Source organism: Barbus barbus, assembly GCF_936440315.1.
Source record: "Barbus barbus genome assembly, chromosome: 48".
NCBI classification, from domain to species: Eukaryota; Metazoa; Chordata; class Actinopteri; order Cypriniformes; family Cyprinidae; genus Barbus; species Barbus barbus.
In genome coordinates, this window is record NC_136726.1 from 19,553,094 (window position 1) to 19,577,365 (window position 24,272).

At 38.0% G+C, this 24,272-nt stretch overlaps 1 protein-coding gene across 1 annotated transcript in view; it reads right to left on the minus strand.

Annotated features, from left to right (window-relative positions):
* tubgcp6 (tubulin gamma complex component 6) overlaps nt 1-23,574 on the minus strand; it is a 26,869-nt gene extending 3,295 nt beyond the window's left edge. Inside the window, exons 1-22 of the mRNA XM_079412418.1 lie at nt 23,402-23,574; nt 21,863-22,659; nt 21,615-21,778; nt 20,258-20,474; nt 19,694-19,855; nt 18,709-18,830; nt 15,772-15,835; nt 15,498-15,607; nt 14,094-14,185; nt 13,769-13,908; nt 12,985-13,134; nt 12,584-12,665; nt 10,943-11,031; nt 10,755-10,870; nt 9,942-10,080; nt 9,581-9,640; nt 6,668-9,488; nt 4,069-4,224; nt 3,805-3,973; nt 1,511-1,652; nt 1,168-1,362; nt 957-1,089 (exon numbers count right to left, since the gene is read on the minus strand). Coding sequence (XP_079268544.1) covers nt 957-1,089; nt 1,168-1,362; nt 1,511-1,652; nt 3,805-3,973; nt 4,069-4,224; nt 6,668-9,488; nt 9,581-9,640; nt 9,942-10,080; nt 10,755-10,870; nt 10,943-11,031; nt 12,584-12,665; nt 12,985-13,134; nt 13,769-13,908; nt 14,094-14,185; nt 15,498-15,607; nt 15,772-15,835; nt 18,709-18,830; nt 19,694-19,855; nt 20,258-20,474; nt 21,615-21,778; nt 21,863-22,624 — 6,085 coding nt within the window. The 5' untranslated portion in view covers nt 22,625-22,659; nt 23,402-23,574. The remainder of the gene's footprint in view (nt 1-956; nt 1,090-1,167; nt 1,363-1,510; nt 1,653-3,804; nt 3,974-4,068; nt 4,225-6,667; nt 9,489-9,580; nt 9,641-9,941; nt 10,081-10,754; nt 10,871-10,942; nt 11,032-12,583; nt 12,666-12,984; nt 13,135-13,768; nt 13,909-14,093; nt 14,186-15,497; nt 15,608-15,771; nt 15,836-18,708; nt 18,831-19,693; nt 19,856-20,257; nt 20,475-21,614; nt 21,779-21,862; nt 22,660-23,401) is intronic.
* Between the last annotated feature and the right edge of the window lie 698 nt (nt 23,575-24,272).

Sequence of the window (24,272 nt, forward strand, 5' to 3'; positions counted from 1 at the left end):
GGCAGCTTTAATCGCCTTTTTGGTAACTTCGCGACCTAACAGATCACGACATTGATTGCTCGTAGTTTCTTTCGCGATTTGATATGAAATGATACAGGCTATGTGCACGCCGGCACCTTTGTGCGTGTATTGAAGAGCACGTGCTGCAAGCACAGTACAGTTTCCGCGCTCGTTTGACTCGTGCCTGACGCTGAAGTGAAGTTGAAGCGCGCGTTCGAAACGTCTCCTGTTTGATGTGCTCGTAAAGGCGTTCTGACTGAATAAATGCTCTTCTTGTCAAGAAAAAAGAGACAGAATTAGCAGTTGTGAGTGGGGTGGCCAACCCTAGGCCCCACCCCTGCGTTAAAATTAATAATTTTAATGCTTTAAACTGAAAAAATGTATCGTCTGCGTTAACGCGCTAATTTTGACAGCACTAATATGTCTTATACATTATTATATATTACAAATATAATATTAATAAAATAAAATATTGTTTGAAATATGCACACACCTGATAAGTAATAATAAAGTATAATTTTATTTATAGATAAAATATTTTTTATATATTTGTACTTTTTTTTCTAAAACGTGTATAGTTTTATTATTTATTATGATATAATATACCAATTACATATAAAAATAATTTAAAATGACAAATTTTGAAATGTTAAATATTTAACCATTTTTATAGTATACACACACACACACATACATATTTAATTTATATATTTTGGGGAAAATATCTGTGCAGCTACACATATCCTATATTATTAAGTTTATAATTCTGCTGCCTCCTGTTTGGAAAAATCCTTCAAGTTCAACAATGAGGCCTGAATTGTAAAATGTTCCCTACGAAGGCACCTCACTAGGTTTTGGAACAGATCTATATGGAGTCTTTGTGAATTGGACACGAAACAATTATCTGTGCAGCTTCATACATTTTCTGGGTGTATAATGAGGGGCAGAAATCTCACCCGTCCTCTTGAGGTGAAACCAGACGTCTCGGAGGGACCACACCATGTGTTTTAGCTGCAGCAGGAAGGAGAAGAGTCTGTTGTATTTGTTCAGACAGCTGTCCGTGATGACGATATTCACAGGCCAGTCCACCTACAGGCAGAACAAGAGAGAGATTATGAAAATATTGCATCAGAAATTGAAGAAATTAACACCGTGGGCGTCTCTGACCTTGTAGCGGAGCTCGAGACAGTTCAGCGAGTCTGGTGCGTGAGGATGGAAGATCTCAGGGAGGTATCGCAGTGCAAACGTGAAGTGGGCAGCCAGCTCGCTGTCGCCGTGAACGCTGTACTGCAAGGCCTTATTGAGAATGGAGTTCAACACCAGCGGGGTCAGCAGCTCACCGGGCGTCTGACCACTGCCCAGCTAAACACAACACACAGTGAGAAGCATTTCCAACAGTAGTATGCTACACTTACGTCACATGACCTTATTATGCGGCACGGTTAATTCAGCTGGAGACATCAAGATATAATCTTTTAGATCTGATTTTGAATAAAAACTGCACTCAGACCTTCTCGAAGAGCTGATCGCTGAGAGAGAGGGCAAACTCTCCATCCTCCATCAACAGGAAATGCCTGAGAGTCTCAAAGTGCTTCTCCACACCCAACTCCACAAAGAAATAATCCACCACGGCCTTATTTACCATAGACACACTGCGAGAGAGAGAGAGAGAGAGAGTGTTAAATGTACTTTTTTTTTTTTTTGGGAATAAAGGGATTTCTCTGTTGCTTATGGTTCACATTAGGGATGGATATTGGAACTTATTTCACAATTCAATTTGGATTTCGATTTGATTTGAAAATGTATTTCAGTTACAATGTAAACAGGCCTAAGTATCCAATCACCTAATTGATCAAATTTTGTTGCATTTAACTACATTTTTTAACATGAATATATCAGTTAACCATTTTACATGTTTTGTTAGTTTAATTGTATTGTATTGTGATTTATATTTTTGTTTTTTAAATATATTTTTGAATGAATACAATACTTAAAAAAATGTACTGTACTAATTAAATTCGGTTGTCAGTTCACCTTTTACTCCTTAATCGCATTCTGTACACAAAATTCACTAAAATACGGGAGTGACAACCGCATTAACTCCTAAAAAATACAGGTAGAGACAACCGCATTTAGAGAAATTCTACGCAGTGTGTACGGAACTGAACTGAACAACTAGTTGTTAATGATGTATTTGAACGTGCATCAGTGTATTTGTCTGTATGTGAGATGCAAGAAAATAATAGTGAAAGAAGTCTTAACTTAGCACGGGTCTAGATGCGCTCATGAGCTGTGCGGTAAAGTGACAGTGTTGCCAGATCTTCATAGAAAAAAACAAAAACACTAAAACACCCAAATGTTTTACAACACCAAAAAAAAAAAAATCATATCTCATATCCGTGACAGACCACTTTATTAACTTCATAAAGTGCCTATCTTTATGAGCTAAGACCAAACAACATGCCTGAAAGCACTTGTAAATATGAGGACATGGCAACATTGCAAGACAGCGCTTGGCAACACTGACACTTTTAGTGTAGTCAACTAGTTAAGACTTCTTTCATTGTTATTTTCTTGCATCTCCCATACAGACGAAGACACATTCTTGATGCATGTTCAAATACATCATTAACAACTAGTTCAGTTCAGTTCAGTACACATTGTGTGTGTACAGAATGCGATTAAGGAGTAAAAGGTGAACGGACAACCGAATTTAGCTGTAGTGTGTACGTGGCCTATAAGAATACTATATATATATATATATATATATATATATATATATATATATATATATATATATATATATATATATATATATATATTTCATATATACACACACACATAAATATAATATTAGATATGTATATAATAAATGAGTTTAAAATAGTATATCAATTTTCATTTCTGTTTTTGATGGACCTGAAGGATTTTTCTGAAGAACAGCGGGCAGTTTAACTGTTCAGGACAAACAAGGGACTCATGAACAACTATCACTAAACAAAAAAAAAGGTAACAACACAGTATTAAGAATCAAGGGGATGTAAACTTTTGAACAGGGTCATTTTTATAAATTAAATTATTATTTTCTCTTGTGGACTATATGTAAACATCTTATTCAGGTCAGTACTAAATAAACGATAACATGCATTTTGTATGATCCCTCTTATTTTGGTAAAATAGTTAACATTTTACAGATTCTGAAAGGTGTATGTAAAGTTTTGACTTCAACTGTATGTATGCATGTATATATATATATATATATATGTATATACACGGTTTTAGTAATTCTGTTGTCTTTTGTAATTTTTAGTAGTTTTTTTAAATGTCTATCATTTTTTATTCATTTTTTCAGCTTTAGTCAGTTACTTTAGTACATTGTTAAACTAAATGAAAATGAGAAATGTCTTTGCAACTAGCTTAAATAAAATAAACGTTAACAAATAAAATATTGAAAACGGTTTTAAGTAACAAAAATTGTTTTAATCTTAGTTTCAGTTTTACTTAAATATAATAACCCTGATTCAAACCAATAACTTGCCTCACAAATTCAAAGAACAAGTCATTCTTTCTTGAATATTCCTACATAGATCATGCTGTTTGTTTTGCTTTGAAGCAACAAAGACTCCTTCTTGCCAAAGGTATAAATAAAAATAAAAAATAAATCTCACAAGTGTTTACTCCATTTGGAAGTATGATTTACACACTAAATGTTGAGATTTTAATAAGCGAAGCTGCATAGTTTAAATAAAGACTGTGATAAACCAGAATTGTTTTTCTTTTTTGACCCAGCTCTAGTCTACATACTGTGTAATTAGTGGTGTTGTAACGGAGTGCTTCATGAGAACAGGAAGTGGCATCATCTCGCTGAGCTGAACAGCAGTGGCGTCGGTGGCCCGGTGCAGGGATGGGTCGACAGGAAGGCCATTCGGACCCCGAGTCACCTGCAGCAGCGGCTCAGAGTCTGGAGCCGCAGCTAGAGCAGGAACGACAACACACACCTCTCAGTTTCTGACAGAAAGAGAGAAAGCTCTAGTGGGTCATGATGAAGGCCGGCGGTTCGGTACTCACTCATCAGACCGTACGAGTCCAGGTACTGCTCCACCTGGTACTGTGAGGCCAGGCTGAGAAGATAGCGATCCTCTGGACTCTCTTTAGGAGACAATCCCAGTCCCAGAGCCCAGGCAGACAGTCCCTCATCCAGGGAGAACAGCTCACTAGGGGGCGCTGCAGTACCACATTACAAATACAAACAATATGAAACCATTAACCACAGTGGATTCACTTAAGAGTATGACCAACAGAAATATATTATAGAAATATGTGTGTATACATTATTATTGAAGTTGATATTCTGATATTTTTATCCAAGCACATTTGACCAATTCCAAACCACATCAATCTTAATTTTGTATTTAATAATTTATAAGTGATATATAATTGTCCATGAAGGCTGGAAATGAAAAACTCCTTACATACAAGTGTGCATGATTATTAAGCAGGTTTTCTTTTACAGATAAAATGAGCAAAAAAAAACGAGATTTAACAGACTGAAAAGTCAAAAACTATTAAATGCCCATGAAAAATATTCAAAACTAATGCAATACAGAAATTGATAAGTTAAGGCATGACCATGGGACAGCGAAATGCTCAATGGGTCAGCACGGTCAGAAAGAACAGGTAGAGAAGAAGAGACACGTTAACTGCAAAAGTAGGTTACACTTTATTTTGATATTCTACTAACAATAAGCAACTTCACAACTAATTCTCGTTAATTTGCAACTACATGTCTACTAACTCTCAGAGTAGACTGTTAGGGCAGGTTTAGGGTTAGTAGAATAAGTTGAAATATACTTGAGAAGTTTCTCATAGTCAGTATGTTGTGGACCCATCAAAATAAAGTGTTACCCAAAAGAATTAAGACTTAAGGTGAAGAATTAGGTGTGAAACCATCAGGAACCATTTAGTCTCCAGTGCCACCATTTTCCAGAACTGCAAGTAAGCAGTAAGTTTGGGGGTTCATTTTTAGTCCATCTCTGCAAGACAGACATTTCAGGATAGGAGATGGACTAAAAATGTAAAATGTGTTTTATCGTGCAACAGCGCACATTCTGTCTGCTGCAGTTCTGGCGCCGCCATATCAATGTACTGTACAACGCGACATCCATTCAATGTTAACTCAACGGTAGAGGTACTCTCACGGGACACTGCACTTATTCACAATCACAAAAGTGCATTATCTGCATCTGCTCTAAAGCCTGACTGGTTAAACGTTTCATTCACGCGCTGGTCTGACGTGTGCTTTTTTTGAGCGCATACACCCAAAGCGTGCGAACTAAAAAGCCCGACAAACAGTGCTTGATTACTGAACTAAGTTATGTTTTGTGCCAATATTTTCAAAACGCACAAGGTTTATGTATAGACTCAGTTGGCTATGTCTAAAATGAAAGTAAACAGCTGAGAGAAACGGATGCGTGCCTGTATATTAGATGCGTGCAGGTCTTAAAGGGACAGTACTTAACATGCTGCCGAATGCCATTAAAGGGATAGTTAACCCTAAAATTTAATTTCTTTCATTATTTATTCACTCTCATGTTGTCCCAAACCTGAATTAATTTCTTTCTTGTGCTGAACACAAAAGACAACATTTTGAAGAATCTGGGGTAACCAAACAGTTGCTGATCCACATTGACTTTAACAGTAGGAAAAAATAAAAATACTATGGAAGTCACTGTGGACCAGCAACTGTTTGGTTTTCCACCTTCTTTAAAATAGCTTTTATGTTTTTGAATGAGGAACCTGAATGAGGAAACTCATTCAGGTTTAAAACAACTTTTGAGTGAGTAAATGAAGGTATAAAAATAAAACACTAGCCTATTTTAATTTTTAGGTGAATTATTCCTTTAAATGTTAATAAAACACCAAAACACAAAGAGAAAAATCACTCACTACCTCTTGACTGAAAAACTTTAATACAGTTGATTTAATAGGAATCAATCTATATAATGTTTTATTTTTATATTTGTTCATTCAGTTTCTTGAATGCTGCTGCTAAATACACCTATTGTAGCCTACCTGAAAATAAAAAACTGTTTATTTTATTCGTATATTATGTGTATCTTTACTCTCATTTTTTAATAACAAAGATAAAATAATGACAACGATTTTTATCTTCACCCACTTTGGCCTAAATATCCGCCATACTTTTTTATATTTTGTTACCTTGAAAGGCTTTGTTTTTATAATAGGGAAATTAGTTTAGCTGCACTGCTCAAACAAATAGCAAAATAGAAAAACCAACTTGACAAAGAATCATGATAAAATCATGAATCGTGATATTTAAAAAAAAATTGTGATATTTTTGCCATATCGCCCACCCCTAACGAAGGGGGACCAAACCTATACACCCCCACCCCCCAGTCCACGAGTGTACCCACGTAACGCCATTTCGCCCCTGCCCATCCGGAGGTCTGTGCACACCACTGTTCTGGATGATAAATTCTTGAAAAGAGTGGTACAAGTGAATGTGGTACTGGTCCTTCAAGAGTCACTATTTTTTTTTTTTTTTTTTTTTTTTTTAAGTTCTGAAGGTTTTTGAAAGCAGCTGAAGATGCTAAATGTTTATGCCTGTAGCACCTCCAGTTAAGAGTTTTTTTAGCAGTGTTCTCACCCTGGATGTCCGTGTCGGCTGGTTTCTCGACATCTTCTGATGTTCGGTCAGATTTGGTTGGAGATCTGTCTCGGTACAAACTCCCTGGCATCACCCTGCCAACCACGCAGCCCATGCTCAGAGCAGAGTCTGACGAATGGCCATGGGCACCACTGTAAAGACGGCTGGGTCGAGTGGTTTCAGTCCCACTAACCACACACCCGATACCCAAGGTGGACTGTGAGGAATGTCCATACTCACTGCCGGGTATTGGAGAGGGTTGAGGGTCAATGCCTGATACAACACACCCAGCTTTTAGTGTGGAGTCAGACGCATGACCGAAAGCACTGCCAGGTAGAGGGGTTGGGTTAACGGTGGCATCGGGCATCACACAACCCACTTTAAAGGTGCTGTCAGAGGAGTGACCATATTTGCTGCAACGTGGGCGAGAGGAGGCAACATCCGACACAAACTCACCCACCTTTATATGGGCGTCAGAGGCGTGGCCATGAATGTTAGGCGTGGGAAGGGGAGCGGTCACTTCAGAAACATATTCGCCAACCCTTATATGGGCATCAGAGGAGTGACCATGGATGTTAGGCGTGGGAAGGGAAGCGGTCACTTCAGAAACATGTTCGCCAACCCTTATATGGGCGTCAGAGGAGTGGCCATGAATGTTCCGCGTGGGAAGGAGAGCGGTCACTTCAGAAACATGTTCGCCAGCCCTTATATGGGAGTCAGAGGAGTGGCCATGAATGTTCCGCGTGGGAAGGAGAGCGGTCACTTCAGAAACATGTTCGCCAGCCCTTATATGGGAGTCAGAGGCGTGGCCATGGATGTTCGGCGTGGGAAGGGGAGCGGTCACTTCAGAAACATGTTCGCCAGCCCTTATATGGGAGTCAGAGGCGTGGCCATGGATGTTCGGCGTGGGAAGGGGAGCGGTCACTTCAGAAAAATGTTCGCCAACCCTTATATGGGAGTCAGAGGCGTGGCCATGGATGTTCGGCGTGGGAAGGGGAGCGGTCACCTCAGAAACATGTTCGCCAATCCTTAAATGGGCGTCAGAGGCGTGGCCATGGATGTTAGGCATGGGAAAGGGAGCGGTCACTTCAGAAACATGTTCGCCAACCCTTAAATGGGCGTCAAAGGCGTGGCCATGGATGTTAGGCATGGGAAGGGGAGCTGTCACTTCAGAAACATGTTCGCCAACCCTTAAATGGGCGTCAGAGGCGTGGCCATGGATGATCGGTATGGGAAGGGGAGCGGTCACTTCAGAAACATGTTTGCCAACCCTTAAATGGGCGTCAGAGGCGTGGCCATGGATGTTAGGCGTGGGAAAGGGAGCGGTCACTTCAGAAACATGTTCACCAACCCTTAAATGGGCGTCAGAGGCGTGGCCATGGATGTTAGGCGTGGGAAAGGGAGCGGTCACTTCAGAAACATGTTCTCCAACCCTTATATGGGAGTCAGAGGCGTGGCCATGGATGTTAGGCGTGTGAAAGGGAGCGGTCACTTTAGAAACATGTTCTCCAACCCTTATATGGGAGTCAGAGGCGTGGCCATGGATGTTAGGCGTGGGAAAGGGAGCGGTCACTTTAGAAACATGTTCGCCAACCCTTAAATGGGCGTCAGAGGCGTGGCCATGGATGTTAGGCGTGGGAAAGGGAGCGGTCACTTCAGAAACATGTTCGCCAACCCTTAAATGGGCGTCAGAGGCGTGGCCATGGATGTTAGGCGTGGGAAAGGGAGCGGCCACTTCAGAAACATGTTCCCCAACCCTTATATGGGAGTCAGAGGCGTGGCCATGGATGTTAGGTGTGGGAAGGGGAGTGGTCACTTCAGAAACATGTTCGCCAACCCTTATATGGGCGTCAGAGGCGTGACCATGGATGTTCGGCGTGGGAAGGGGAGCGGTCACTTCAGAAACATGTTCGCCAACCCTTAAACGGGAGTCAGAGGCGTGGCCATGGATGTTAGGCGTGGGAAAGGGAGCGGTCACATCAGAAACATGTTTGCCAACCCTTATATGGGTGTTAGAGGTGTGGCCACAGACATCAGAGGAGGGCAAAAATGAGATCAGTGCTGGATCAGGATCATGGCTGTTATTTCTCGTATTAGAATCCGACTCATGGATGCCTCTGAGAAGAGACACAGATTGTTCTTGCTCTGGCTGAGAACAGTGCGAGGGCTGGCTGACTCTCTCACAGGACTTGGCTTCCTCTGTTGGCTCCTGGGCGGCTTGCTTTGGCTCTGAACCTGTTCTGGCCGCCGAGGGCTCTGTTGCTGTCTCTTCTCCAGTCGGTTGTTTTTCTGTACACTGGCTATCTCTCTCTGCCTCGCATGTTCGCTCTTGAGTGGTTTGTGCAGGGGTGTTAGACTCAGAGCGGATTAGGCCCTTGTTTTGCCCCGAGGCAGTGGAGTCTCCCAGCTGCACAGAGCTCTGTGAAGGGTGTCCATGAACACTAGCCTTTGGGTGACTTGCTGGCACCTCTGGAGTGAACTGACCCAGTGGGAAGTGTCCGTGTATATTAGGTACGGGGACAGACTTTAGGAATTCCGAAACGTTTTCACCGACACATATGTGGGAGGTTGATGGGTGTGGCTGCTGTGGGTGGGGTTTCTGAGGGGATTGCAGGAGGTCGGATCCAATGTTGTGGAGGGCATGGGACATGGCACCACTACAAGGGATGCGTGGAGGCTTTGGGAGGAAGTCAGCAATGTTGCTTTTCTCTGATATGACAGCTTGTGCTTCACCAATGGCAGGAGGACAGGGAGGAACAGAGGATTCTAGGAGAGGAGGATCTGCTATTTGCTGTTCTCGTAGATTCTGCTCCTCAGAGACCTACAAACAAATTAAATGAAAACAATTAAAACAGCATTAGAGTAGGATGAATTTATAATGCTATAGAAGAGTATAAAGAACAGCACACAGACCTCAATGTGTAGTTGTACAGGGGGACCCTCCTGACCTAAAGAAAACTTCTCCAGAAGAGCCTGAACAGAAATCATAGCATCTCAGAGATAAACATTTCCCCTTATCAGTCACTACAAAATAGTACTTTAATGGCAAATGCATACATGTGTCTTAAAAGTATCAAGTACAAATACAAGACAGTTAAAAGTCTAAGGAACTCAGACAGGATGGTTTACAAACTGAGAACTGGAGACTTTCATATGACACAAGTGAGATTTTAGATAAGATACTAGACAGGTCCTAAAAAATTTATTTTACAAATGCAAAAAATCTAAATGGGCCAAACTCTACAATAAAAAAATCTTAAGTATGATATCAGACCTGTACATTCATTTGTTCTTGCTGCAGGAAGTTCACTCTGCGCTCATCGAGTTTCATCCTCTGCACCTTCCACATGGCTCTGAGCTCTCGTCTGGCAGCGGCTTCTGATAACTGACTATACTGAGCGATCAGATCCATCCTGAACACACACAGAAAATACATCATTTAATAAATGTCTTTGATCTCTCTGAATATTTGAGTCCTTTTATATTATATTTTATATACTCCTATTTATAATAAAAGTGCAACAGTGCAAAAAAAAAAATACTATTATTTCAGTGAAATAGATTTTTATGGATAACATGAACTTTTCAAGACAGACCTACCATGAGCTCTGAGGGTGATACGATATGCAGCCAAAAGTCAATGCAATTTCAACAAAAATGCCTTTAATTGCCAAATTTTCCGTGTATGTCTAGTTGTTTGCCTGTTTTGCAATAAACTTTAAAATATATTTTATACCAATAAAAAAAAACAATAAGTTTAGTCAATAGTTTTTCAATTTATCATTGTTGTTCACTTGATTACTTGATTTGCAATGCTTTATAGGATAAGTAGTTAGTTCCCTGTGAACAAAATCTTGTACCTTTGTATTTTTCTCTTAAATACTTCTTTGGTTGGAATCCAATATTATAACGCTATGATTAATCTTAGAGCTGTTTTTTTGGTTCACGGCTCAGAGTGCTTTACTGAATAAACTGCTCAAATGCCTGCAGAGAATATGAATGGGAAATAAACTTCCTGTGGGCGGTGACTGCTCCGCTACAGCCTCAATTGTTCTTTTTTTTCTGATTGTTACTGTATGCTGCCCACCGTGCCCGGCGCTCCAGCTGTTCCTCGAGGTCCTGCAGCCTCTGCTCTCGGTCTCTGAGCTCTCGAGTGTAGCTGAAATCATCTTCCTGCTCCTTCCGTCTCACAGCACTACGCCACTGAAACCACACCCATACAAGTTAGAACCGCTGAAGATGGTCTTACTGACTGGTTATTACTATGCTCCTCACCTCCTGGTCGAGCTCCAGCTGCTGTTTCAGCTCTTCAAATCGCTCTCTCTTCTGGGCCTCCTCTGCCAGACGCTGTGACACCTGGCGACCTGCAGGGGGCGAGAGCAAGAACAGCAGGGCGTCAGCTGTAATCTCCATTCATCTGTGTCTGTGGGGAGGAATTCTCTCTCGCTAGTCGTCCTGATAATTAATACTTGACCTCTACGAGGAGAACAGCTGTGTGTCCTCCTCGCGCAAAAAACATTGTTTACTACACATTGTTATTTTAGTATCACTGAAATACTATTACAGTTTGTGTTAATATATTGAATTAGATTTATTTTGTCTTTATAGTTTTTGTTTTTGTTATTTTAGTACTTGAGGATGAGAAATATTGCCTTAGCAACCAGTTGAAATTTTGTAGTTTGTAGTTAATTTTTGTAATTGTATTGTGGTTATTATTAGTTTTGTTTACTATGTCTATTTAGTTTTTATTAAGTTTTAGTCTTCTTAGTACTTAAACTAAACTCAAATAAAAAATGGAAGCCAGCTGAGATTTTGTAGTTATTTTATCATTTTATTGTTTAGTTTTTTTTGTCATTTTTATACTTTTTTTTTCTTAAAGTTTTGGTTTATTTACTTCAGTTTTGGTCATCTTAGTAGTTAAACTAAACAAGAATGAGAAACATTTGTACAGCAACTAGTAAAAAATCTGTATTCATTTTATAGTTGTTTTTTGTTGTTGTTGTTGTCATTTTTTATTATTTTACATATGTCTACCTAGTTTTTTTATTAAGGAATAGAAATGGCAGCCAGCTAAAATTTTCCAGTTTTATCAGATTGATCTTTTTTTTTTATATTAGTAATGTTTTTTTTTTTTTTTTTTTTTTAAGTATGTCTATATAGTTTTCTTTTCGTTTTATTGAATTGAATTTATTTATTTGATCAGGGACAATGCACAAAAAACATTAGTCTAAAAAAGAAGAGATGTCATGTGCCAGGTTATAGCAAACAATGCTAATTTCCACCCGCAGTCCCTGGACAGGTTGATATTATACTTACACAAATACATAAAATAGTTTTAGTTATTTTAGTACTTGTATTTTAGTCGTTTTATAATTTTAGTAATTTTATTGTATTCTTTGTTTTAAGTATGTCTATATAGTTTAGATTAAAGTTTGGTTTTAGTCTATTTAGTTTTATTTTAGAACATAAACTAAACCAAACGAGAATAAGAACTTTTGTATTTGTTTTAGAATTTTAGTAATTTTATTGTTTTTTTAATCATTTTTATTTGTGTTTGTTTGTTTTTTTAATTAGGTTTTAGTTTTAGAATATTTAGTTTTAGTTATAAATGTAAAAAAACTATTGTTGCCTTGGCAATTAGCTGAAAAAAAATATATAATAATAATAAAATGATTTTTTTTTTTTTTTTAAGCAGCAATGTGGTCCTGTCCTAAATGGCTCACTCAACGTGAACTTGTAGGTCCATAGAGTGTCCCTTTTCTTATTTCATAATTTAGAAGGGTGCTATTTGGGACATGGAACTATGATGAAAGTCAAGTCTGGCTGCGCAAGACTAATTTTACCCGGACAGAAGCTGCTAACAGCATCAGGTGCGTGTGTGTGCGTTTGTGGGTTTTGATGGGACAGATTTCTGACCTCTGATTCTCTCCAGGGTCTTGGCCGCTGACACTCTGACCTGGTTAATGAGCTCCTGTCGGGCCTGTTCAGTCCGCATGGCCTGACAAAACACAAGTTAAAGAGAGATAAAGAGAGAGAGAAAATGAAGGAAGACAGACTTCAGTGCAAAACAATAAAGCAGATTTTAGCCCAGGTCAGAGTGTCCTGATGAAACTGGGTTAATGGACTGGCTTTTAAAATCTCATCTGTTGCCATGCCAACAGCACCGGCTCTGCACCTTTATTGGCTCTGAATTCAGGAAGCATAATGTAGACATAAACATTTAACCTGGACGAGCTATTTTAAAAATCTCACCATTAATTTACACCATATCCACATCTCCAAAAATCATTCAATAGGCATGATAAAAGGTGCAGTACCTGCTCCTCCCTGTTGATGGCGCTGTGTCTAGCGATCGTCTCCATTCGTCCACGATACACAGCACAGTCTCTCTCAATCTCCACTACTTCCTGTAGGGAAAACGTCACAGCGATCCAGGGCACCGGGACATCCGACCAGAAGATATAGTGCTGTTCAATGGACAGATTGAGTTAGATGGGAACTTCCGATGTCATAATTATCTAATCAAATTTATTTTTATTTTTTTATTATTATTTAATTTATTGTACATTGAGATTACAGTTTAACTATTTGGGGTCAGTACGATATATTTTTTATTTTTGATAAATTAATACCTCTATTCAGCAAGGATCTATTAAGCTGATCAAAAGTAACAAAGAAAAATAAAAACAGCTGTTTTTTTAAACTTTCTATTCATCAAAGAATCCTGGGAAAAAAACAGTATCACAATTTTCACTAAACAATATGAAGCAGCAAAACGGTTTTCAACATTGATAATGATAATACATGTTTCTTGAGCAGCAAATCAGCATATCAGAACGATTTCTGAAGGATCATGTGACACTGAAGACTGGAGTAATGATGCTGAAAATTCAAGCTTTGCATCACAGGAATAAATTACATTTAAAAACATATTCAAATAGAAACCAGTTATTTCACATTATTAATCTTTTTTAAATTTTTCATAAAATAAATGCAGCCTTGATGAGCATAAGAGACTAAAAACATTTAAAAAAAATCTTATGGACCCCAAAGTTTTTAGCAGTAGTGTATATGAAGCATTATAAAGTTTTTGAGATGCACCTGTGGGCAGCAGATTTTCAGCAGGTTGATTGTTTTCCCGCAGACATAGACGTCATTGGCGATGTGTTTGAGGAACACCGGCACACAGTCCTCCACATCCCGCGAAATCAGAGTGTAGCCCTGCGTCCAAAAGTTCTTATCTGAGGAAACAGATTCATTCATTTTTAAAGGGGTTTTGCATAAATTACATTGATTTTAAGACCGTTATCACTGATGTAACTGCACACCATCAAGATAGTCCAAGAAATCCATATTAATGCAGCAGAAAATGGATTTAACCATCTGAACATTCAACAAAATTAAAGCATGAGATTGAGAAACTCACCTCTGTAGGTCAGATAATCCTCATTGACCTCGATCATAAACTCTTTATATACGTCACGGAAGACACCACTGTACACCCAGTCTGAAACAAACCTACGTGCCCACACGGAGACATTTAGTTAGTTAATAAAACAAGAACATATCATAGACAACCACTGTTGTAATATTTATAGAAAGCTACATTATAATGTAGACTAACTAGTCTAAACTACGTTTTTGCATTAAACAGTGACCTTTATGCATTTGGCACATGCATTTACACTAAAAAGTATACAAATGTATGCATTATCTGGAATCAAACCCATAACCTTAGCATTGTTATCAACACGCGCTACTATTTGAGCTAAATCAAGGCTAAAACGAATTAATTATAAAATTAAAAAAATATATTTTTAAGAATAACTTTTCTAAACAAGGATGTCACTGTTTATGTTGTTACTGAAAATGGATGAAATGACAAATATTAATATAATAATAATAATAATAGTATCACCATTGCAATATCAACGTAAAATACAAAAAAAGTTACTTTTTAGAAACAAATAAGGATTTATAAATATAATTTTGTGTGAAATAAGTTATGGGAAACTGATGAAATGACAAATAACAATAATAATAATTTGAATATTATCAGAACACTGCAATAATACAGCAAGATAATAAATGGCTAAAAAAAAAATTCAAATACAAAAAAAAAAAAAAAAAAATCTAAATGGCCTCAACTCTACAATAACTCACCAATGGATCCAAAATGTCTTAATGATGGATTCGTTTCTTAACAGTTTTTGGCTTCACAAGACATTAACTGATGGACTGAGTCACGAGGATTACTTGTGGATTATTGTGATGTTTTTATCAGCTGTTTGGACTCATTCTGACGGCACCCATTCAGTGCAGAGGATCCATTGGTGAGCAAGTGATGTAATGCTATATTTCTCCAAATCTGTTCCTATGAAAAAAACAAACCTATCTAGCCCGAAGGTGAGTACATTTTCAGCAAATTTTCATTATTGGGTGACATCAAAGTCATCGATGAGGCATTTCTGAAACTGAGCGTGAATGCAAATATCAATTCAGAGATTCTGCAGAGGGCATGATTATCAATTTTGTTGTTGGTACTTGACAGACACAACCTCTGTGAGGGAAAGAGCAGCGTGATGATTCTGCATTCATATTGCATAAGAGCAACAACAGCATATGGGTTTGTTCCAACATGAGGGTGAGTAAATAATAGCAGAGGATTTGCATTGTGCATTTAAATGCCAGTCAGACATTACAGCATCTCACAACCATTTCATGGTATCACTCACTCTGAAAATATAGGGTGTCAAAAAACACTCTGCTCCTAAGTGACCTTGCTGAAATGAATAATAGATAAATAAATAAAGCGAAAGGAGATTCTCACCGTGTGTACGGCTCACAGCTGCTCTTCAGCAGCGACAGCAGCACCGGGTGATTCTCATTACTGCAGTTACTCTGAGCTTCATTATACAGATACGACAGCAGCTTTACACCCTAAACACACACATCACACTGCCAATTACACAAACACCACCGCAGACCTGCAACACCCACCTGTCTCCAACACTTCTGAGCTGAAAACAATGTCTTCAAACTCGACTTCAAAGCTGATGTCTCTGACAGAAGTATTTAAAGCGTGTGCCGAGAGTGTTTCTTACCACGGGGAACGTTGCTCGTCCCACTCCTCCGATTCCATCCACACAACACAGCTCTGACAGATACCTGTTCAGCACACACATGCACACAATAACTGATGAATTAGACCCATTTTAAAGACTTCCTTTTTAAATATATTTTACTTTTCTTTGTCCTGATGTCCAATAATTATAACAATCTGGGCTCATCAACTCATCAACATTTTCCTGCTTACCCAACTGGGAAAGTTAGGAAACATATTTACATTTACATTTATAATTGTAAATGACATTTTAATAATAATACACATTTTAAGAGTTTATGTATACTTGTATAAGTATGTATTTATATTTTATATAAGTATTTCACACAGACACACACTACAAAAACATCTACATATAAAAAAAATTATACATTTAAATATTTTAAGAATACATTTCATATTTACATTAATAGATGAATATGAGACAAAACTACAGAATGTCACATTTTATTATTGGGTGATTCAACGCATAGATGTTTTACCAGCTAAGAAGTTCAGCACTTTTAGAGTTTCATCCCTCTATCTGATGTGAGCATAAGTATTGGAGCAGTTGCCTCACAGGTCTTTCTAAGTGATCAGCTGTGTCCTGTTGCATTAATTCTTCAGATATTAAAAGCAGGGAATGTGTCGTATCAGTTATATCCATTACTTCTGTATTCTGAATCTTGCATTCGATGATGACACACAAACCAGGATGAAGACGAGGGAGCTGACTTTGAGAGAAAAGCAAACAATTTGGATGCTAAAAGAAAAGAGGAAGTCAATTAGAGCTCAAGCAAAAACAAAGGGCATGGAGAAATCAAGAGTTTGGAAACCACCAGCGACCAACAACGACCTGATCGGCTGAGAAAACAACAGTAGTTGATGACAGACAAATAATAAAAAAGCTGTGAAAATGAATCCTAAAAGACTAAATTCACCAACAACTTCCAGAAAGCTGGGTAATGCTCTGACAATCTACTGTCCTCAGGAGACTTTGACGCAGAATTACAGATGCTACACAGCAAGATGCAAACCTCTGACCAGCACCAAAAATAGAAAGGCGAGATTAGAGTTTGCAAAAAAGCACAAAGGTGAGCCAGAAGAGTTTTAGAACTGTGTTCCTGGACCGATGAGACAAAGATGAACCTTTATCTAAGTGATGGGAAAACAAAAATATGGAGAAAAAAGGGAAGTGCAATGATCCCAAGCATACAGCCTCATCTGTAAAGCATGGTGGAGGTGGTGTCATGGCATGGGCATGCATGGCTGTCTCTGGAACAGGCCCTCTCAACTTTACTGATGACTTAATGTATGATGACAGTAGCAGAATGAATTTGAAAGGGTACAAAACCATCTTGCCTACCAATATTCAAGAAAATGCCAGCAGATTCATTGTGAAGTGCTTCATATTGCATCAGGACAATGACCCAAAACACCCTGCCAGTTCAGTCCAGGAGTTTATAAGGGCAAAGAAATGGAAAGTCTTAGATTGCTCAAGTCAATCTCCAGATTTAAATCGGATTGAACATGAATTTCACCAGCTGAAGAGGAGAGTAAAGGCAGAAACTCCCCAAAACAAGCAACAACTGGAAACGGCTGCATTAAAGGCTGGGAAAAGCATTTCAAAGGATGAGACCAAGAGTCTGGTGATGTCTATGGGTCACAGACTCACTGCTGTGATTGTGTGCAAGGGATCTGCAACTAAATAATAGCTTTTAATCTGTTATATCTGCCTTATGTTCAACTGTCCCAATACTTATGCTCACATCAATGAGTGGGATGAACTCTAAAAGTGCTGTTCTTTTTATTTGGTAAAACATCTGTGTTGAAACAGCTAATAATAAAATGTGACATTCTGTAGTTTTGTCTCATATGCATCTTTTAATTATATTTGCAAATGTCTTGACTCCACAGCCAACAGAGCAATTAAGTCTTTACTGTTCCAATACTTATGGAGGGGACTGTATATGTATGTATGTATGTATGTATGTATATATATATATATATATATATATATATATATATATATATATATATATATATATATATATATATATATATATATATATATATATATATACACACACATATATATATAAAAATAATACATATTTAATACATAAACGTTACATGTTTTTCTTAAATATATACATGCATGTATTTATATATGATATACATTATATGAATATAAATATTTTTATGTATGTTTTTATTTTGGATGCAATTAATCATTTGACAGCACGGATTTATATTGTTTGTATACGTGTTTGTTTGTACATGCACACATATTTATATTTTATGTACACATTTATACTTCAAGAATTCATTTCATATTTACATTTATACTTTTAAATATCCCATTATTAAAAAGTAATACATTTATATTTTACATTTAATTATTTGTACATATTTTGGTTGTCTTTGTGCTTACATAAAAATATATACAAGCAAATAGATTTTATAATAATTTCATTTTTACATTTATAATTTACATATCCCATTTTTAAAAAATATAATACATATTTAAATTATTTATTTTAAAATGTATTTTTTTTAGAAATTATGTTTACATACATATAAATCAAATGCATAAAATTAGAATTATATGCTTATAAATTATATGGATGCATAAAATTATTACATATTCAATATTTAAAAGTGGAACAAAAATGTATAAAAACTTTTCAGACAAATGTTTTGGTCTTGGTTAGTGTGAAAAAGTTAAATCATCACTTTCAGTTTTTATCAAATTCCAAAAATGATCTTGATGGAATAGGTCAGGAGTTTGAAAATACACTGAAATACAGGAGCACTGAAAATATTGCATGTTGTTTACACCCTTTTATTAAAAAAAAAAAAAAAAATAGCAAACAAATGATCCATTTGACAGCACAGCTGTGTGATTTTGTGATTGTGTGACTGTGTGAAGATTTACCTGAGCTGACGCCCCAGTTTGCGGAAATGACAAGCAATAGTTAGGAGACTGAAAGAGGCCGGCGTGCTCAGCACACACGCTCTGTAATAATGCAGGTAACGCCGCAGCACATCTGTGAAGGCCTGAAACACACAAACATCTGTGTAACATGTTGTTATAGGAAAGGAACATACAGGATTAGGGCTGCACGATTAATCTAATGCGCATTTTATCAGTAAAGCCGGTTCTGTAATCAGCAGTAAATCTCCATCACGTGCTTTCAGATGGAGCAGCATTTACTACACAGAGCCGTAGTTCACTGAAAAGTTATGCAAAAAAAAAAACTCCAAAAAAACATTGCAGACGATATTATTGCGCGATAATTAAATCAAAGAAATCGTTCACGATAATGACAGCTGTTTGCACAGCTTCTCAGTGAACTACGGCTCTGTGTAGTAAATGCTGCTCTATCTGAAAGCATGTGAAAATACCACATTTAATAACATGTTTTTACTCCAAACTCACTTCATAACGTCAGTCGAGTGTTTGAAATAAATCCTTCGGTGAGATGATGTGGCTTCTTACTCAGAAAAAGGCACGCAACATATTTCATAGTATTCAAAGCAGTGATAAAGACATTGCATTATAAATAAACTTTATTATAATGAAAATGACAATAATAAGAACTCAGATAAACCATATATTGTTGAATCAATGAAAGCAGTTAAATCTTCTGTTTATTCAGCTACAGCTATAGGGTTTTTCTGGATTTGTTCTGCGGGGTGTATTTTGGAGTTTCCGCGTGAGAGCGCTCTGTGGCCTTCGGATGGAGATTTACTACTGATCACAGAACCGAGCTTCACTGAAAGACACGCATAACAATCGCAGCTTCTGCCTAATCGTGATTACGATTTCGTTTCGATTTATCATGGAGCCCTATACAGGATGTGAAATAATGCTCCTGGATCAGTCCTAAAGTACCGTAAGAAAAAACAGTATGCGTCACCTGAAAGACGAGTCCCTTCTGACTCGTGCTGCTCAGAGAGAAGCGGCTGAGACGCAGGTAATGTGTGCCGTACTGCGCCAGCTCACCCAGCAGTCGAGACACACTCTCAGGGGACGTCCCGGACACGCATATATCTGGACGAACATCAAACTGCACACTAGCCTTGAGTGGAAAATAAAGCAAGTCAAGAAAAAGTTATTATTAAAATTAGGTGGTTAATTAATTTCCTAAAAATAAATGTTCCGTATCTGATTGTTCACAATTCAAGGTTTTCCAAAATATTAGCTTCTGGCATATTACCATGCAGTTGTTGGCGTTTTCTGGGTAGTTCTTTCTGGCCAAGTAAAAAGACTAACAGTGATGCTTAGGCTCCATGTTTCACCCAAACAAATCCTAATAGTTAAAATCAAGTCCTGCCTGCATTGTTTCACTCTGTATGGTCACATTATGAAAGGTAGATGTGCTAAATTTCATTGTTCACACAGATTCTCTTCACACAGAATGATTCTATGAGTCGTCACACATTACAAATGTATTTTCTTGACGTATATTTAATTGCTCTACCTCGTTGAGTGGAAACGTGGCAGAGGAGACCCCGATCAGCACGTTGAGCACGTCTTTGACCAGCTGACTCTGGCAGTCCAGCGGCAGCGGCAGGAGCGGCGATGGTGTCTGTGTGGACAGAATGTTCCTCATTTCTCCCTCCCACAGTCGGTACAGCTGATCAAACGCCTCTCTGCCAGCCTCTGTCAGGTACGGGGGTTCCTTCTGACCCGGCGGGCTGAAGGACACAGAGATAGAGGATGACAAATGTGGACCATGTTCAAACTACTTTGAAACTAGTCAGCAGAGGTCCAATTCGATGCATAGTTTTGGTATTTATTTTAAATGGACTGTCCCCCCCAAAATTTTTATTTACTAACCCTCATTTAGTTCTAAACCCGTACGACTTTCTTTCCCCTTTGAAATAAACACACAAAAATAAATATTTTGAAGAATGTTGGTAAACAAACAGTGTTGTTTCCCATTGTATGATCTAAAAATACAATGGGAACCAAAACTTGGGTTACCAACATTCTTAAAAATCAAACTTTTTCTTGTGTGTTGCACAGAAGAAAGATGACAGGAAATCATGACAGAACAGATTTCTGGGTAGACTATCCCTTTAATAGTTTATAATAATTAGAAAATTGCAAGGTACTCATTATAATACTTTTTTTTGCATTATTATTATTATTACTTCAATAATTATTTAAAAAAATATTTTAAATTGATTTCCCAAAATACAGTTCTTGACCAAATGAAAAAAAAAAAAAAAAAAAAAAGTATTAACATTTTTAAATATTTTTTTTTAAATATATTTTCAATTTCCATTTTAGTTTTAGTTTATTTGTGATTTTGCCATTTTTTTGTACTGTTAAAATATTTTTTAAAATAAATATATATATATATATATTTTTTTTTACATATGTCTATATAGTTTATATTAATTTTTATTTCGGTTTTAGTTATTTTCATAAAGTTAAAATGAGTTATTTAAAAAGCTAATTAAAATGAGTAATATTGCCTAGGCAAATAGCAGAAATAAAGTATTATAAAAGTAAAATATTTCAGTCAACATTTTTTTAATGGTTTTATTATTAATTTCAGGTTTAGTTTTAATTAACTACTACATTGGGCACAAACTATATTTGTCTACAATTTAACTTTATCTACCATGTTTAATCTAATGTTTATCTACATTTAAGAATAAGCCTTTGGATCAGGTTTTTGAAATCATAAGTGTTAAAGTGTCTGACAAAGTGTTTTTGAAAATAGTTATGAATTAAAACTTGGTCAATTCAGTTTAATTGTTTTGGTGCAGATTTGAAAGAATCACAATCAAATCAGACCACTGTCAGCGTGCTCGACTCTCTCTCACCAGCCAATGTTCTCCCAACAGCGTCTTCTGCCGGGCACAAACGACCGAAGGGCCTCCCACACGTCGATCTCAGGACTGGGACTCGTCTCGGATTGGGAATCTGGAGTCAGATTAGAGGCAGACTGGAAGCCTTCATCATCAGACTGATCCAGACACAGTGGTACCTGCAGAAACAAGAGCATATAAGCTACCAGGTGTGACAGTTCTCAGGACAAAACACTTGTACTGGATGAATTTAGCATCTCCACCCGTATACTGAGTCCAGTAAGGTCTGCGTTGCTTGGAACAGGCGGCAGGTCTAGTCGGACGTCCATATCTGCCGTTCTGGAGTGCTGTAGGGCACCAAACAGTGACAGTCGGGTCTCTCTTTCAAACCTCTCCTCGGTATCCGGTCTGCGTCCCAATCCGAGCAGCCCGGTGCCCGGCGGAGCATCCATGATGCTCAGGGTCCTACAGATGCCTCCAAAAATGCCCCATTCCTCCCCACAGATCAAAGACCACGCCCTCTCCTCCAGCTGCTGCAAGTCCCGGCTCAGGTACCCGCCCAATGGGGGTCTGCGCTGCACGGGACGCTCCCGGCGCATGTAGTCATGACTAAAAGACAGAGGGGGCGGAGCCACGGACCCAGCCAGTTGCACCAGGAGCTCTAGGATGGAATCGAGCTCAGACAGTCCAGAAGAGTCCGCTCCGTTCCGTAACTGACCCAGGAGCTCCTCCAACCTCTCCGCCTCCTCGTTGCAGCCGGACACGCGCAGGTCGAATGAGATCATCAGTATTTTATTATGGGCGGGTGTGTTCGCAAGGGCATTCGGTGGCGGTTTGGGCGACCCGTCCTGGAAGAGTCCAGCGAGGAGCACACCATACGCACGCTTGCGCAGGGTCCGACGCGCAGACTCCCGGGATGCTGCGCCCAGAGCGCGACGTTTCCATGACAACCCAGAAAGGCTGAAGTCGCAGAGCATACCCAGCAGCCCCGTGATGCTGATGCTGTCGCCGTGGCAACCGGACATCTTAGTGAGAGGGCGCAATCATGATGCAGCAGGACCTGCACAAAAACAAATGACATTTGTCACGAAATTCATACAATAATTAATTACTAGACAATATAGACTGCATCAATTGTCATCGTGCACTTAAATTAATAAATTAAAATTTCTTTGAGCTTAGGAAAGGTATAATACTTTGTGTATATAAATATTTACGTTTTGAATATTAGCTATATTAACATCTTACATTTAGTATCAGTGTTGGGAAGGTTACTTTGGGAATGTAATAGGTAACAGACTACAGGTTACCCTTTTTTTTTAAATATAATAAGTAGTGTAACTATTTCAATTACTTTAGAAAAGAAGTGTAACGGATTACATTTGATTACTTTTCTAAAGAATGTTTTCAACTGTTATTAATTTTCAATCATTTAAAGCAGGCAGAGTTTACTACCTTACAGTAATACTCAACACTGATTACTGTCAGACTTTCAAATCCTTCATCTCTTGAATTAAGAAAATAAACATTTAATTTTAAAGCACAGCCAAAGAAATATTGTTTATATTGTCATTTGTTGTAATGAATGAAGCATACATTATTCAAACCCAATAGCCACAGCAAACAGATCAAATATATTCTTAGATATAATTACTCAAGGTTTATTACAATCATAACTGGTTTATTTAGCAGATAAACACATTTTATTTGCCGTATTTAATACTGAAGGATGTAAACAAACACAACTGTAGCGTACAAACGCCGTCACGCTCACATATACGTGTCTGAGATCATTTACTCACGTTGGAATTGGAGCTTAAGCTGTCCGAGCGACAAACGTTTATCCCGCATTAAATAATAAATATTATTTCTAATAAAAAATAAGCATTTGATGCGACTAAGCACACATTAGCTAATCTTCCTTAAGCACCGCGCTACACACTGAAGTCCCGCCCTCTCTGTACTCTCATTGGATGAAACGTAAGCGGGTGCACATTCATTGGCTAAACCAGAGACACGTGCCCGCTCTCTCAGTCATCTCATTGGATCAAACTTGACATGCACAGGCTGTATTATTACACATTTCCGGAAGCTAAAAGCGTCCACTAGCGGCGTCGCGGCGAATATTCACGCAGGCACGAGATTTGCATAAACGTATGAGTATGTTTACATTCATACATTTTCTTTTCTGTATGCAATACATATTCTTTAAATATTAATATTTAATTTCTCATTATACTACTTTCCCTCAAGGTGACTCCAGATATTGCTGACAGTGCTTACTTGAGTTTGTTACTGTTTCTAGATAAAACTTTGAGTACACTAAATTTTTGATTCACCCCATAGGCAACAAGTCAAGCCATTAGTTATTTATGATTCCTGTAGTATTGTTTTGGTTAATGGCTCTGAATGCATTAGTAATAATACAATTTACCAAATGAAATTTTATATTTACATGCAGATGGTCTCCTGTTGGCGGATAAGACTGGTGTATTTCGCCCGAAGGGAAAAACAGAGCAAGGAGTGAACTATCTAACAAGCTGGAGTAGAGTAGATGTCCCTAGACGCGAGGAACAACCCCATTCAGGTTCACACTCTCCCTCTGGCTCCTGTGAGATATGCAGATGCTTTGAACATGTCCACAAGCCACAGCTGTTTGTGGTCAAGCACTAC